Here is a 14,483-nt window from a genome sequence, read left to right as displayed (position 1 = left end):
TTCTTTTTTTTTAATGCCATTTATAAAATATGTTATCTCTAAAATCATAGTGGTTTTTGACTCTAGAGTCATGACTGAAGGGCAGTCACACCTCAAACCTCAAGCTAAGTCAGGTGCTCTGGCAGTGCTCTCTTCTAGGAGGGAAGGGAGATAAATCAGAGGTAGGTCTGAGGAAGGAGCTTGCAGAGTGAGGCTGATGTAGGACAACTAATCTTGCTGCTCTGACCACTGTGCACGCCGAGGGAATATGCTGCAACTGCCAGCTGTACTATGTTTGCCGAATTTCATCCCCAAGCCACTGGGCAGCTGAGGGCTTGGAAGTATCCATGGAAGGTGTGTCTTCGTTTGTCATTTCAAACAGAGACGTAGCAGACAGAAGCAGTAGCATCCCTAAAATTGCCATCCATCTTTTTTTCTTCTCTTAGCGACACCAAACGCAGCAAAAACTATACCACTGAAGAACATTTTTACTCCAGAAGATCCGTAATTCATAGATTTTTGCCTATAGGTCATTGCATCATCTGCAAAAAACTCACCTGGCAGCACAGCTCAGCTGTGTTTCATTCACACATCACCTGCCAGGTAACCATAAAAGAGCCTAGCTGGCTCTTCAGGACCATCGCACTCTGTCTAGTAAATGTACACAGCCCATCTAGTAAACACATGGCCCATACAGTATGTCTGTACCTGGGCATATTCCTACAGAATGAATGTAATCTGTTAGTGGTATGCTCTTCAACAAGGGCAGTGAAAACTGTTTCAAGAAAAGCACAGTCAGGTGAGAAGATGTTCATTAAACTCTACGCACCATTAAACAAATTAGAACAAGAGCAAGAGGCACTGCTGGCTGGAAGCTCAGAACTGCTCAGTGATGCAGGTCATATGAAAGCCTTTGAGGAAATCTTTTCCTTTCCCATTATATTCTCCTAAATACATCTTTTCTTGAAGTTTTTCTTTACAGATTCATTATTAAAAAAGGTGTGGGAGGTGTAGGGATATAGCTATGGATTTAATTCCTCTCCCAGGGCCTCCCCATCCAAATCCAAGATCCTGCTGACTCTTCATCTGTCCCCTCTGCACTCAAGACATTTCTCTCCTGGGGAAGAAACAGCTTTCCATGACAGGAAATAATATTTAAAAGAGGCTTGAAATAATTTTAACCTGTGCTATGTAATCACAGCACTCAAGACAGCTGTTTGCTAGGCTACTGTATTAATTGACGCATTATGCGCTACCAAGAACTGCATCAGGTCCCAGTGCAATTAAAGCACCCAAGACTTTTCCTTCTCCATCACACTTCACTTTCCTTCTGAACCTCCCTGAACAGCAATGCTTTAGTTTTTCCTTGGGAGGTTACAGCTGCAGTTTCAGTGAAAGAAATGGCTAAATTTCACAAACAGAGAATTAGAAATTTGCAACACTGTCAACCACACACACCTGGCACCACATTTTCCGTTTGGGATTATAATTGGAGGAGAGACTGTCAGAACAGTTATTGCACTATACATTGCAAATCCTTAAATCTTTTCCACAGGCTTGTATATGGATAACAGGGACATACTATGTGTATTCCCTTGCTGGTATGGGATTGTCGTGGTTTTGTTAGTGAGGGGGGCCTAAGGTGGTAGCTTCTGTAGGAAACTGCTAGAAGTCGCTCCCCTTTGTTCAGCGGACTCGGCCAGGCCTAGGGCAGACCTGCTGCTGGCCAAGGCCAAGCCGATTGGTAGCAGAATATCCCGTGATAACGCCTCTGCGATAACTTATTTAAGAAGGGGAAAACAGAAAAAAAAAAAGAGAGAAGAGAAGATGTGAAGAAGCTGAGTGGGGGCAGAGGAGCAGAGGGGGAGGCGCAGGCCTCATGGGCCTTGCAGGCCTCACCCTCTGGCCTCTCGCCAGGCAGCTGACTGGGCCCAACTCGGTCCAGCCCGGCTGCAAGAAGTGGAGAGGAGATGAGAAGTGAATAAGATGTAAAAAAGATCCTGAGAGACATCTACCAGCCTGTTGTGAGGAACGGCTGCAGACGCCAAGGTCAGTTCAGAAGGAGGGGGAGGAGTAATGCGGCTCCTGGCCAAGATTCCCCTGAAGCCTGTGGTGAAGACCATGGTGGAGCAGGTTGTCCCCCTGCAGCCCATGGAGGTCCATGGAGGAGCAGAGATCCACCTACAGCCCGTGAAGGACCCCACACCGGGGGAGGTGGATGCCTGAAGGCGGCTGTGGCCCGTGGAGGGCCCACTGGGACAGCTGTTCTGAAGGGACTGCACCTCGTGGAAGAGATGACCCACGCTGGAGCAGTTCCACGAAGGACTGTGGCGTAGGGGTGGGACCCCACAACGGAGCAGGGGAGGAATGTGAGGAGTTCTTCCCCCGACCATGAAGCAGCGGCATGAAACAACGTATGATGAACTGACCACAACCCCCATTCCCTCTTCCCCCCTGTGCCGCTCAGGAGGGGAAGGTAGTAGAGATAATGTTAACCTCGGGAAGAGGGAGGGGTGGGAGGAGGTTATCTTGTTCTCTGTCTCATTATCCTGCTGTTTGTAGTAATAAATGAATAGTTTTCCCCAAGTTGAGTCTGTTTTGCCCGTGACGGTAACTTTAAGGATTTCTCCCTGTCCTTATCTCAAACCTCGAGCCGTTTTTCCTTATATTTTCTCTCCCTGTTCTCTCGGAAGGTGGGGGGAGTGAGAGAGAGACTGCGTAGTCTGGTCCTGATCAGGGCTGAACTACGACAGGGTCATCACCAGAGACCCATACTGATGCTTTATCAGCTTTTGGTCATAAAGTATTGACACGGTTTGAAGCCACAGTACAGGTGCATGGAGCTACTCGAGGTTTTCTATCAATTTTCAGAGATGATATTTAATTGATACACTTACTGCAAGAGGGTTACTTCTTTGTAAGTGTCTTTAAGATTTTATCCTATCACTCTTTTTCAAGAGGCACATGAATAACGTTTCCGATCTCTTGTCAAAAAGAACTTGGTGAAGCAAGGCACAGGGCTTTACCACAATCAAAGAAGTTACGTAACATTTTTCCTTCTTTTTCTATTACATGCTGGAGGGGTGGCAAAGGCACACGTTACCTACCTAGTACTTCTGTCTAAGGCCATCTAACCATCAGGAAAAACAATCTCCTACTTATGTAAGAGATACTAGAACCTGTAGTTCCCATGCTGCATGTCCAGCATGTATAGTCTGTGCCCTCTTTCAGTATCTTAAGTTTTTTAATAGCTCTCTGTACCAAGCTCAGATAAAACAAAATAGCAGAGGAAGAAACTGTTTTGAAAATTCTCTTTAAAACCACCGACACCCTCTCCCAGCTTAACTGCTGGTCTGGAGCAGAACACAGCTTCTAAATTTGGTAAACTTTATTTTTTCTTTAGTCTTTCACCATTAAACGTCAAAGAATATAGAAAAGAAAAACAGAACAAAAGAAAACAAAACAAAAAAAGATAAAACAAAGGTGGATTTGGAAGCAGGCACCTACAAAAAAAAATCACATTTTAGTAAAACGAGGGTGGTGGAACTACTAAAATGTGCTTATTTCTGAATAAGCCTGAAGGAGAACTACCCTGTGAAGCACAAACCTGCACCACCACTCCGCCAACACAATCACCTTCACTAGAGCTTTGTTTCTTTATTATTTGTAGGGGCTTCTGCTGCCCATAACCAAAGCAGCAACAAAGCAGCTTCGAGGGCTTATTATGTATTATGTTGAACTCTGTCTAGATACAGACAAAATTAAACACAGAGGGGAGGAAGCTAGGAGATGTTAGCCAGGTCTTAGAAAATGTTTCACTAGCTTTTCTGCAAATGATGTTGTTCATTTATTTTCATCAAATATTCACCTATTAGAATGACAGATACAGTAATAAGTGTTGTACAACTTCAGACTAACGCGTTTTCTATTTGCCACCTACTAGATCTATTAAATCGTCAACTGCTGATTAGCTGGAGGGCTAATCTTGAAATGTCACAGTTAATCTCGGTTCTCACTTTAAAAAGTTAGGAGTTCCTTCTGTATGCAGTTTTACATTGTTGGCAGATGAGAACATTTGTACTGAATTTTCCTAATGAGCAAACATTATTTATGACCCTATGCAAACTTGCTGAGGGGCTTGCTTTAGCAGCTCTCTCTTTTGAGGAGTCTCCTAAATGAATTGGCCGCATTGAGAGCAAATTATTTCATCACCCACTGTACTGCTCTCAGTCGCTCATCTGAGTTGGAAAATGCACTGGAAGGCAGGAAAAGGAGTAGGAAGTCAGGAGTAAGGAGGTAAGAGGTTCATCGCCTTTATCTCCACTGAGAGAAGCTCAGATTCAAGATTCAGAAAAACGAAAAAGAGATGTAGGAGGTCTTGCACACAGCAAGACCCCAAGTATTTTTCTTTCTTGTGCTACACAAGAAATCCTGTAACAGGAAGAAAGTTCTGAAAAAATCAAAAGGAAACAAAAGACATTAAGTTCAGAGAGGTTTAGGCTCGTAACCCACAGGGTCAGGTGTGGAAAAAACCTGAGATCTGCCAACTCTCAGGTGGGGTTGCAAGCACATGCATGTGTGTCTACACATACAGACATACATACGTATAGTTGCCTGACTACACATTTTGCTAGCTTATTGAACTCGCCCAAATCACCCAATTATGGACGCAAATGCAAAACTTTAAATTCTCAAAATTAAGAGCAAATAAACATTCAAACATCGAAAAATATTTCTCAGGGAGAGCCGTCTTTATAGTGCTCGGTATTCCACTGCACACTAAACCTACCCCTCGCCTCACCTTTATAAAATTAAATGTACTTCTAAAGCACTATTTTAGACTACCAAGAGTTACTTTGTTATAATTTCTGCCCTGTCTCGGCTATGCCAACAAAGAAAATTTGACTCCAGGTATAAATAGCTCTTGAACTGTTCATGCAAAATTAACTGCACTGATCGATGCCACTACAGAAACGTTTGTGAGACCCCCTTACGAACCATAAATTCACTCTGCTGAAGTCCATACCAATTCCATCTGATTCTCTACCAAAGACTGACATATTCCTTAATTCAACAGTTGTAGGGTGTGTTATTTTTCCAGGATAATGTTAAATAAATACTTTCTCCCTGTTCCTATTCTGATGCTAACACCTCCTGTGTTTCTGAGATGCCTGTACAGCACAGCGACTACTGAAGCCTAGAAAGTGGGGGCTAGCTGCTAAAATCAATCTTCAGAAATAATCAGCACCAAAATACAAATGAACTTCATATCAATATGCATTTTCCCAGTTATGAAACATGACTGGATCCATTCAAATGCAGGGACAGACGTGAGAGTTATTTAATGGCTGTGGTTTCAATTGCACAGCAGCTACGGTGATGGAATTTTATCCTGCTGTGCTAGAGTCTCTCGCTGACATAAAAAGAAAGACAACACCGTATTTAACTTTCTCTCTCCTCCACTGTAATTCTTTTTCCATTACAGACAAATAATAGAAGGTCATAAGGATGAGAAATAAATTAACAATTCTGAAGCCTGATTTATAATCACAGATAATAGCGATAAACTCAAGCGGCAGAAGACCCTACTGCAACAGTTACAGGACTTCTGGCAGAAACCAGGGAGAACAGTAACATTCATGACATCACACCAGTGACAGAGTTGAAATTATTAGAAAACTAGAGGCAAGCATTTTTAAGAGTAATGTCATGCTTTGCATAAAAAATAAATTAAAAATTATCTCCAACATGCACTCAATTTTTCCCACCACCTGGCTACCCCATGGAACCAATACAAACTTTTACCATACTGAGAACGAATGAGATATTTAATATCTTTCAAAGTATAATTAACACTTTTTTGCTAACAAATATAAACATTTCTGTAGTTGCACGGTACTATGCAACCATCTATAGCCTTTACAAAGAAAAAAATATGGAAAAAAATGGCTAAAAAAATTACTACCATTTTCTAGATGGATTTTTATTCAGTACGCGCTAAATATGACTCGGTATCCTGAGAAGCCCTCCTGAAAGACAGCACTAATTCTTCACTAATTTTCAAGCTTTCAAGTTATACTATGGTAGTATTACACAAAATAAAGTTATATTTTTCTTCCTTTTTAAAAAAAAAAAAAAATCCTTTAGGCAAACAGTCTTGCTTTAGGAGAATTACTCTAGCACCATGGAAAATTATCTTTGACTTTCACACTTACATGATGGGCATGTTATAGGTAGTATGCTATAAACCACTGTATAATTGAAATGTAGATACATAGATATCCCAGGTGTATATTTTGTTTCCCATCACTTTATGACTCTGTACTGATTCAAGTAGTAACACTTCAACAGAGAACTCAAAAGATTCTCCAGCTCTGAATTACCTCCAGTGGCTCTACCAGCTACATAAGGGGACTCCTCAGACATCTAAACTGTGTCAACATAAATCATGTGAGTACTTCTTTTCTTGTCTTTCATTTCCTGACACTTAGGTTATCAGAAAGAATGTGTACTCTTTGAGAACAGGAATACATTTAGCAAGGAAACAGGCATCTGGCAGTTTATAAACCATTAGGGCGGCAGGGTTGCATTCGGTTTACAAAACTGGCTTTATCTGGATTAAGAAAAGTGGAAAAAATGGTCCAAAATCCTTTAAGAGATTTTTTTTTTTGTTTCAATATTTTTGTTTCAAAAACAAGTAAGTGCTTTGGTAAGTAAGGAATTAGAAAAATGTAAAGCATGAATGCCAAGCTAGTCTCAAATCAAAAGGACTCCTGTCCTGAAAGCTGGTCATTGCAGATGGACCATCCTAACCACATAATGCCTTACTCGATTTGAAAACGGCCAACATCAGGGGATCTGACTGCAGAATTAGGACATTCAGATTAACAAAACTGTAGCCACATCCCTGCATGTCTTTTGCCTGTTCCTATTGCATTTCTTATCACAAAGTCCTTTGGTACCTGTAAAACAGTATCCATTTTACCTTTGAAAAATTGTAGTAGATAACTATATTACTGTTTTCTGATAAAATACCAGGTATGTTTTCCTTACTCTATATTCAAAATAAAAGAGAAAAAAAAATATGGTATTCAACATGACTGCAAGTCAGACATAAGCATGAAGGAAAAATAACAGAAGGAATCACTTTGTTAAGAGAAAAAAAAAAAATCCAGAAAAAGAGAAGAACCTTCAGGCATGTTTAAGGAACACCTATAATTTTTTTGCCAATAGATTTCTGACAATAGAATTATAATAAGTAACATCTATATACTGAGTTTCTGATGCTCAAAAGGAGGATTAGTCCTGTCAAGTCTTTGGGCAATAGCCTGAACTGTTCTCTAAATGTTTTAAATGTTCACTAATGTTTAAAAAAAAAAAAAAGAAAGAAAGAAAGAAAGAAAGAAAAAAAGAACAGAATACTGAAAAAAATTACATTCTGTGCAACCAGGAACTAGCATACTTCAATTCCAGTTAGTCTTTTCAAATTTGTTTTAAAAATTCCACAAAAAACCACCACTCAAGAGCGATTATATTTTTTGTGGTTTACTAATAATAAACATTAATTAATTAACAAAGAAAATTAAAATTGGGCAAAGGAATTTATTATTTATGACATGACTGTTTCTGATATCACTGAAAGCATAATGAAAGATGCCTCTTCTTCATAGATTTTGCATTTTTGGATTCTTATCTATAGCTTCTTGCCTACCTTCTCCTCTTACCTAATAATCAACAACATATTTTACTATTCCACTGGATGAGTTTTTGAAGATTGATCAGATTAAGTCCATCCTTTTGTTTCTTCCTTTTTCAGAAACTCATTTTATATTTGGCACGGATATTCTAGAATAAATGTTCTTTTCATGTTTACAATAAGTTTTTTTAAATAAATTGTAAAAATTTTATACTAAACCACTTTTTTTTTTTCTGGAAAAAAATGTTAAAATGAGACTTGGCACACCAAGACCTAAAACTTAGGCTCCAGTGACAGTTTTAAATTAGGTCACAAATGACAGCAATTTAATAGACTGAGGAATAAAAATTTTAAAAATCTTTCTAGTAGAATCAATCTGTTCCTTCAACTTTCTGAACATTTTAATGCAAAACTTTTAATATCTGCTATAAAATTCTTCTTCTTCACACTGTCTGGAAAAAACTTTGGTATATAACTTCTAATTATATCCTAAGAAATTGTAGCTGCTATAGATTTTCTTCTCTCCATATCATTCTGATTAAAATGTTTTCATGAATGTATTTTAGAAACAAGAAGCATGATCCTTGCAAATACCAGATTTGGGCTGTGCATTGTCACAAGCACTTGGTTGACCAATCTTAAAGAGAAATGCTTTACACAAAGCACCTCAGACAAGCACTAAATGCAGTGAATAATCGTGTAGTAATTTCTTTAAAAACCATTATGCCTAAGCGAATAAAGTAAACACGGTTGAATATGGTTGGTGAAACTTGGATTCATTCCCTCCCTAAAGGGACGAAGTTCATATTTAAGGTTTTGCTTCTGTCTCTGAAACTAATATAAAAGAGCCTTCTTCATCTTAGAGGTTTTATGGGTTTTTTGGGGGGAGAGAGCAGCGAAGGGCAATTAAGTAGTGCTGGTGAAAACTATCTATTTTACCATAATTGGCTGTCAAGACTAGACAGCAGGCAAAAGAAGGCTAAGATGGGGAAAGAAAAAAAAAGGAGCTACATAGCAATATGCAATTTCATCCACATTGAGACATACTGTACTTGGAATAACTCAGGACAGAGATGTCTGTGTCCCTGCAGAATCTGGTTTATAGCTGCTACGGACTGAAAGTTTTATCACAGATCCAGTCCTACTATGGATGCAATAGGATATTCCATAACCACACAATTCTTTTACTGAAACCTTCAGTCAAATTCAGTGTAAAAAGAAAGCAACATTGATATTGTACAGGCAACTAGATTCTAGTATTGTCTTGCCATATGATTGCTTTTTATTTACAAATCCTAAATTAGTTCAAATTGTACTGTGATATAAAGCGTAGACTTCTTCAGCAATTAAGAACACCAAAATGTTGAGCCTGCACTCATTGTTGATGTCTATGCATAGGTGCTCCCTCCTTGAACCAATTTGTGACACGCATGAGAAACTTAGTTCTGCTACTTCAACATGTTTTGAGGTTTACTGATATCCAAGACAATTTAAAGTAACAGGGGGGACAGAATTCTGCCAGCACAGTGGCAGAAAGGATGCCAACCGTCTGCACACCCTTGATGCAAGGAGGTACCTAAAAGCACTCTCTCTGTGCACCGCTGAAATGCACATTTCCTCAAAACGCTGATATCCTTATCTAGCCATGCTGCAGCCCAAGTACACTGCTTAATGAAATGTGTTCCAGTAGGTTCCTTGTTTGCTGCTATTGGAAACTGTGAAGACCATTCTGCCTGAAATGCAATTTGCTCATCTCTCTCGGTGAAGGAGTCTGGCTCTGCACATGCCTGAACACATATGCGCCATTAACTTCTGACTGACCTTGCCTCAAATACAATCAAGTAGTCAAGAAGTTTTAGGGCCACACTCCTATTGCCCATTTTACTCTGCTAACAACTAGAAGTAATGTCAATAAAAAAAAAAAAAATTACTATGAATGTGCAATGCTGCAGCTGAAAAAAAGAATTAGGTTATTACTACATGTGACCAGTTCTTCTTAAGTCACAGCCAATATGCTTTGTATGTGACTGTGAAAAAATACAAATGATAAATAAACCTAAATGGCAACAGAAGTATGTTTTAAGATTATCTAGGATGTACAGCACTGGAGTTGGAGGCTTTAGTATACTATAAACTATTACCAAAAATAAATGATGGAGGGAAAGAGAAGGTATTTTCAGATCATAGTCCACCTACTCCTCAATTGCTAAAAAAGTCACTTAAAAGGTCACTGCATCTTGCAACACCTGTGATTCTCTTGAGACCACTCTGAGTTCTTAATTCAGACTATATTCATGCTTAAAAACCTGATAACTGAGGAATTGTACAGTGTCATCTCTTGGCATCAGAAGACAGGTAATGAGCAAGAGTCTCAAGGCAACACTAATTTTTAAGATAAAGTAGAACTGTGGAAGCTCTGAAGATATATCAAATACACAACTGTATTTCTTTTTCAAGAGTATTTAAAATTTGATGCTAGCTTCAGCTACTGACTTAAAACCACAAGCTTCCTCCAGCCCACAAGCAGCTAGTTAGGACTTACCGTTACTCCAAAGAAGTTGGTTTCATTCATAGCATCCAGAAAAATTTTGCCAAGTTTGTGATTTGTGTAGTTAAAATCTTCAATTTTTTGGTGCTTGTTGGTGGCATTGAGATACTTCATTGCTCGCTGCAGAGTCTTGGCAATCACCCATATTCCGTCATAGGCATAACCATGAAATTTGCTGGACTGCCCATCACCACGCTTAGCATTGTATTCCTTTTCATATTGCAGTGGAGTCTGCAAAGGAGAAAAGCTTCAGTTTTACCTCAATACTTAACATTCTACAGATTCAAGTCCAAACCTACACCTTGAACCACACTCTCTGATTTAGAGACATGCATGACTAATACAGTTCAGGCTGCCAAAACAAACTTCAGGAAAGAAACTAAAATTCAAAAAACATGTGTTGCCTGACTTTCAAGACTGATGGTGAGACTGGGAGGGAGACCTAGGAGACAAAGAGACTGAAAAGCAGTTGTTCTGCTTCTCTGCTGGAAGGACAACCTGCTTTATTTTGCTCTTGTACAAAAGGCTTCAGTTCAGCCAAAGCTAGCAGCATACTCGTGAGGCATAATACCAGAACAGAGAATAAAGTCTGTATCCCTGCAAATTAGTGGTCTGATTACACTTTAAAGGATAATGCAAATCAAATAACCTTTACTTGAGCCACTATTTGCTTAATATGAAATTATTTGAGTGGCAATTTGTCTATGTTTTACAAGTTTACTATGCTCTTTATGGTGTGCTATCTCAGGATGAGTTCCCTTTTTGTAAAGTTGCCTTTCGTGCTCACTCAGCAAGGCATGAAAGACGAAAAAAGATGAAAAGCAGCAAAAGCAGGCATGTTTATTCATTGGCTAGGGTTTACAGGCATTTGTTTTGTGATAAAATGTTACGTACTTTATGAAAACACCACATATTTACATATTTAAAACAAGTCTCGCCCCCCTAGTTCTGAGAGGCACAAATCACCACTTAAATTAGCCATTTGCAGGATTAGGGTTAAAGAAAAAAGTTTTCTGTTTTTATTCTCAACTATTTACGTTGACATGATGCAGCATGTGATATTGCAGACTGTAATTCAAGCTGTACTTGAATTACTGTACATTTAACAGTAATGTTCACACAGGGGGAACAGGATAGATTTGAGGCAAAGGACTTCAATAATTCCTTATCCTATAGAGAACTGGAATTGATTTCTAAATATTTAAAAATTGCAAACCAGTGGAAAGACGAGTTTAACCATGATGACTGCCAGGTCTCTTTGCAAAAGAACCCTTTAGCTTCACCTCCTTCCTCTGTGCTTTGTTGTGAAGACACTGGTGAGACAATTGATGACATAATAAAATAATTGGAGGAAAAATACTAACCCTTCCTGAGATGGTCTTGAACATTTTTGAGCTGAGAGGCTCAAAATCCACTCCAATATAACCTTCCATGGCTGCAAGAAGATTTTTGCTGAGACATTGTGAGGAATTAATCCAGGATTCCCACCAAAGGTTTTCATACCACCCTGGAATAATCCACTGATATTTGCTGCCATACATTTCTTCCTCATAAGCCTACAAAGAAAGAAAAAATAAAAAAGGTAATAGACACTGTAACAGACGTACTGAATATAAAGTAATTGTTTTTTCTTCTTCTGTTTTTTTTCCATTATTAATGAAATTATGTCATAATTGAAGGACACACTAGTATTTTGATGAGTTTAGAATTACCTGTTAATAATGAAGACTTTCTTGAAGATTCCTGTCCAAAATTCAGGTCACAAGAAGAAAATTTACTAGAACTTATTTTGCTCTCAATAGATCATTTATTGAAAAGAAAATACTGATTCTAAAAATGGGTCAGATAAAGAGGAATACTAGGAGAAGGCATAGTATTTGCATAAAAATGTTTCCATAACTCTACTATTATGAGTGGTAGGACCATCATACTACCACATTTAAACTAAATTATTATCTTCCTAATAAGATCCTAAACACCACACAAAACAGGATAAGCTTAAACAAGTTGGATCCTAGGCACCATCAAATGACAGTGTTGCAAATATGAATTATGTGACTGTGCTAAAACAGAGACCAGAGGGACATTAAGTAAGCAGCTTCTTCTGAGGAGCATCAGTCAATAGTAAATTGATAAAGCAAGCAGATTTCAGTAATTTCTTTTTTTTTTTTTTCAGCAAGAAACTTCTTTAGGTGAAATTTTATATTGTTTGAATACTGAATACAGCCCACTGTACTCCAGGATATTGAAATCATGGTTATCTCCTTTCAGTACATAGCAGATACATATAACAGGAAACAAATACTTTAACAGTCAGGCTGTTGTGCCTAAAAGCTGATTTATTCACAATAGATATTCTGTTCCATTGTGAAGAGTGTTCTAGGATAAAATCAGTAAATTTTATGTCAGATGTTTCTCTCACTGTAACCAGTCTTGTAACTGGGTATTTTTCTTTTGACATTTCAGTTAGAATTCATTTCAAAACAGCGAGTTTCATGCTGCTTTGGCTCCTAATATAAGCAATACTGGAGATACGAGACATACTTAGAAGATAAAAATTTCAATTTCTAGAAATTCATGGTGTAACATTAACGTTCTTAACTGGAAAACTGCTATATCTTCACAGAAAATGTTACAGAAGGAGGAAAGGATGAGAATGCAAACAGGACATATTAGTCATTCAGAACATAACTGTTTTGAAAAGTATCCCAAAGATCATACCAAAAGCCTATCAGATACACAAAGATGAATAACAAAAAAATACAAAACAGGTCAGCCTCCTAAATACGCTAATGCTCAAATTAAAATTGGGCTTTAAATCTGTGAAGGCTATTATAATGTTGTCAACCTGGTTCATAAATGTATTGTGCACAAAGCAGATTTGTTTGGCCCCTGATTGCAGGAGCTTTTGTTCAGCCAAAATCAAATTTAATGCATTTGTATGCAATGTCACTTGAAAGTGCTCCTGTGTGAAACCCAGTGCCTTGCATCTCATATCTTTCTTATTCCACAATCCACATAAACTGTTTGCTTTTCTCTTGCTTATTAATTCTACCCTTCCAGAAACACATCTGCTTTTGCATTCCTGCCCACCTCCACTCCTGCTACAGCTATGGCGACACTGCATCCCAGGTCCACCTGTGCGGAAAACAGCAATCCCATCCTGCAACACCTTTTGATCTTTGAAAGAGTTTCCATTACACAATGAAGTAACTCAAGACCTTTCAGTGATATAGTGTCTTTTATTTGACAGTTTTCAAATCACGGAGGACACCAATTAACACCAAATGGTGCTTTTAGGACAATCATCAGGAGCTTCCCCTGCTCTATACAGATTAAAGGATGAAATTGTGAGTTGCAAGAAGGTATTGGCTATTAATATTCTGAAATTTGAGTCATTGGAATTTTTCTGGTTGCACTTGAGCCTGTTTCCTGCATAATCTGTAAAAGTCCTGGGATATGGGCTGAAAATAAAAAGTTTCAAAATAGCCAGAAATTCCATCCTGGAAACAAGGGATCATTCCCAAGGTTGCACTGAAACTTCCACATTACTGCAAGAATTCAGTTGCACATCTAGATTTTGCTTTAAAAAACAAAACTCAAACACTTTAAGAGCTGGTAACTCTACATTCAAGATCATCTGGTAGAACGGTAGGGTTCAAAGGGTAATGTGAGGAAGGCAAAAGAAGGAGGAACAAAATCAGGTCCTCCAAAGCTGAGCACCATGATCATGCAGTCACTTTTCCAGTGACAGCACAGTTGTTAGTGTGCAGGCTTTTCAGTGCTTTGTTCGAGAAGACTTGTTTCAAAACAATGTTTTCTGCCACCACTTCTTCCCTATCGATTCTGCTAAATGGAGATGATCTTGATGCTTAAAAGATACATTTTCCTTGAAACATGCAGATCTTTCTTGAGCTGTTTGAATGCACACAGACCACTTCTTACAGGTTTTAGCTTCTAAGGGGAAGATTTGTTGGCTCACAAAAGCAAGGCAAAGAAGGTTTACAAGTGCTTTATACCATCAGAACAGCAGAAAGTAGTCATACATCTTCCCTAACCTTCCCTGTGTGCCCTACCTAGGCTGCAAAGTCCTGAGTTGTGGTCAAGCAGCCAGGAAACTGGCCTGGACATTTTCTGCCCTTGTGAGACTGATCTTTCAATTTTTTTTTTAACTTTTCGTTCTTGTTTGAATCTGTAAAGAGATGCTTATTTAAAACAAAGAAATGTCTGTAAGAGATCCTTCTATGTGTAGTAAACAAT

At 38.5% G+C, this 14,483-nt stretch overlaps 1 protein-coding gene across 1 annotated transcript in view; it reads right to left on the bottom strand.

Moving 5' to 3' along the window:
* GABBR2 (gamma-aminobutyric acid type B receptor subunit 2) overlaps positions 1 to 14,483 on the bottom strand; it is a 488,684-nt gene that overhangs the window by 240,477 nt on the left and 233,724 nt on the right. The window contains exons 6-7 of the mRNA XM_086740482.1: positions 11,588 to 11,779; positions 10,218 to 10,454 (exon numbers count right to left, since the gene is read on the bottom strand). Coding sequence (XP_086596608.1) covers positions 10,218 to 10,454; positions 11,588 to 11,779 — 429 coding nt within the window. The remainder of the gene's footprint in view (positions 1 to 10,217; positions 10,455 to 11,587; positions 11,780 to 14,483) is intronic.

This window comes from Chlamydotis macqueenii, chromosome 2, assembly GCF_036417535.1.
Source record: "Chlamydotis macqueenii isolate bChlMac1 chromosome 2, bChlMac1.mat, whole genome shotgun sequence".
NCBI lineage: Eukaryota > Metazoa > Chordata > Aves > Otidiformes > Otididae > Chlamydotis > Chlamydotis macqueenii.
The sequence above is the reverse complement of the archived record's forward strand: the minus strand, read 5'-3'. Positions and strand labels throughout refer to the sequence as shown.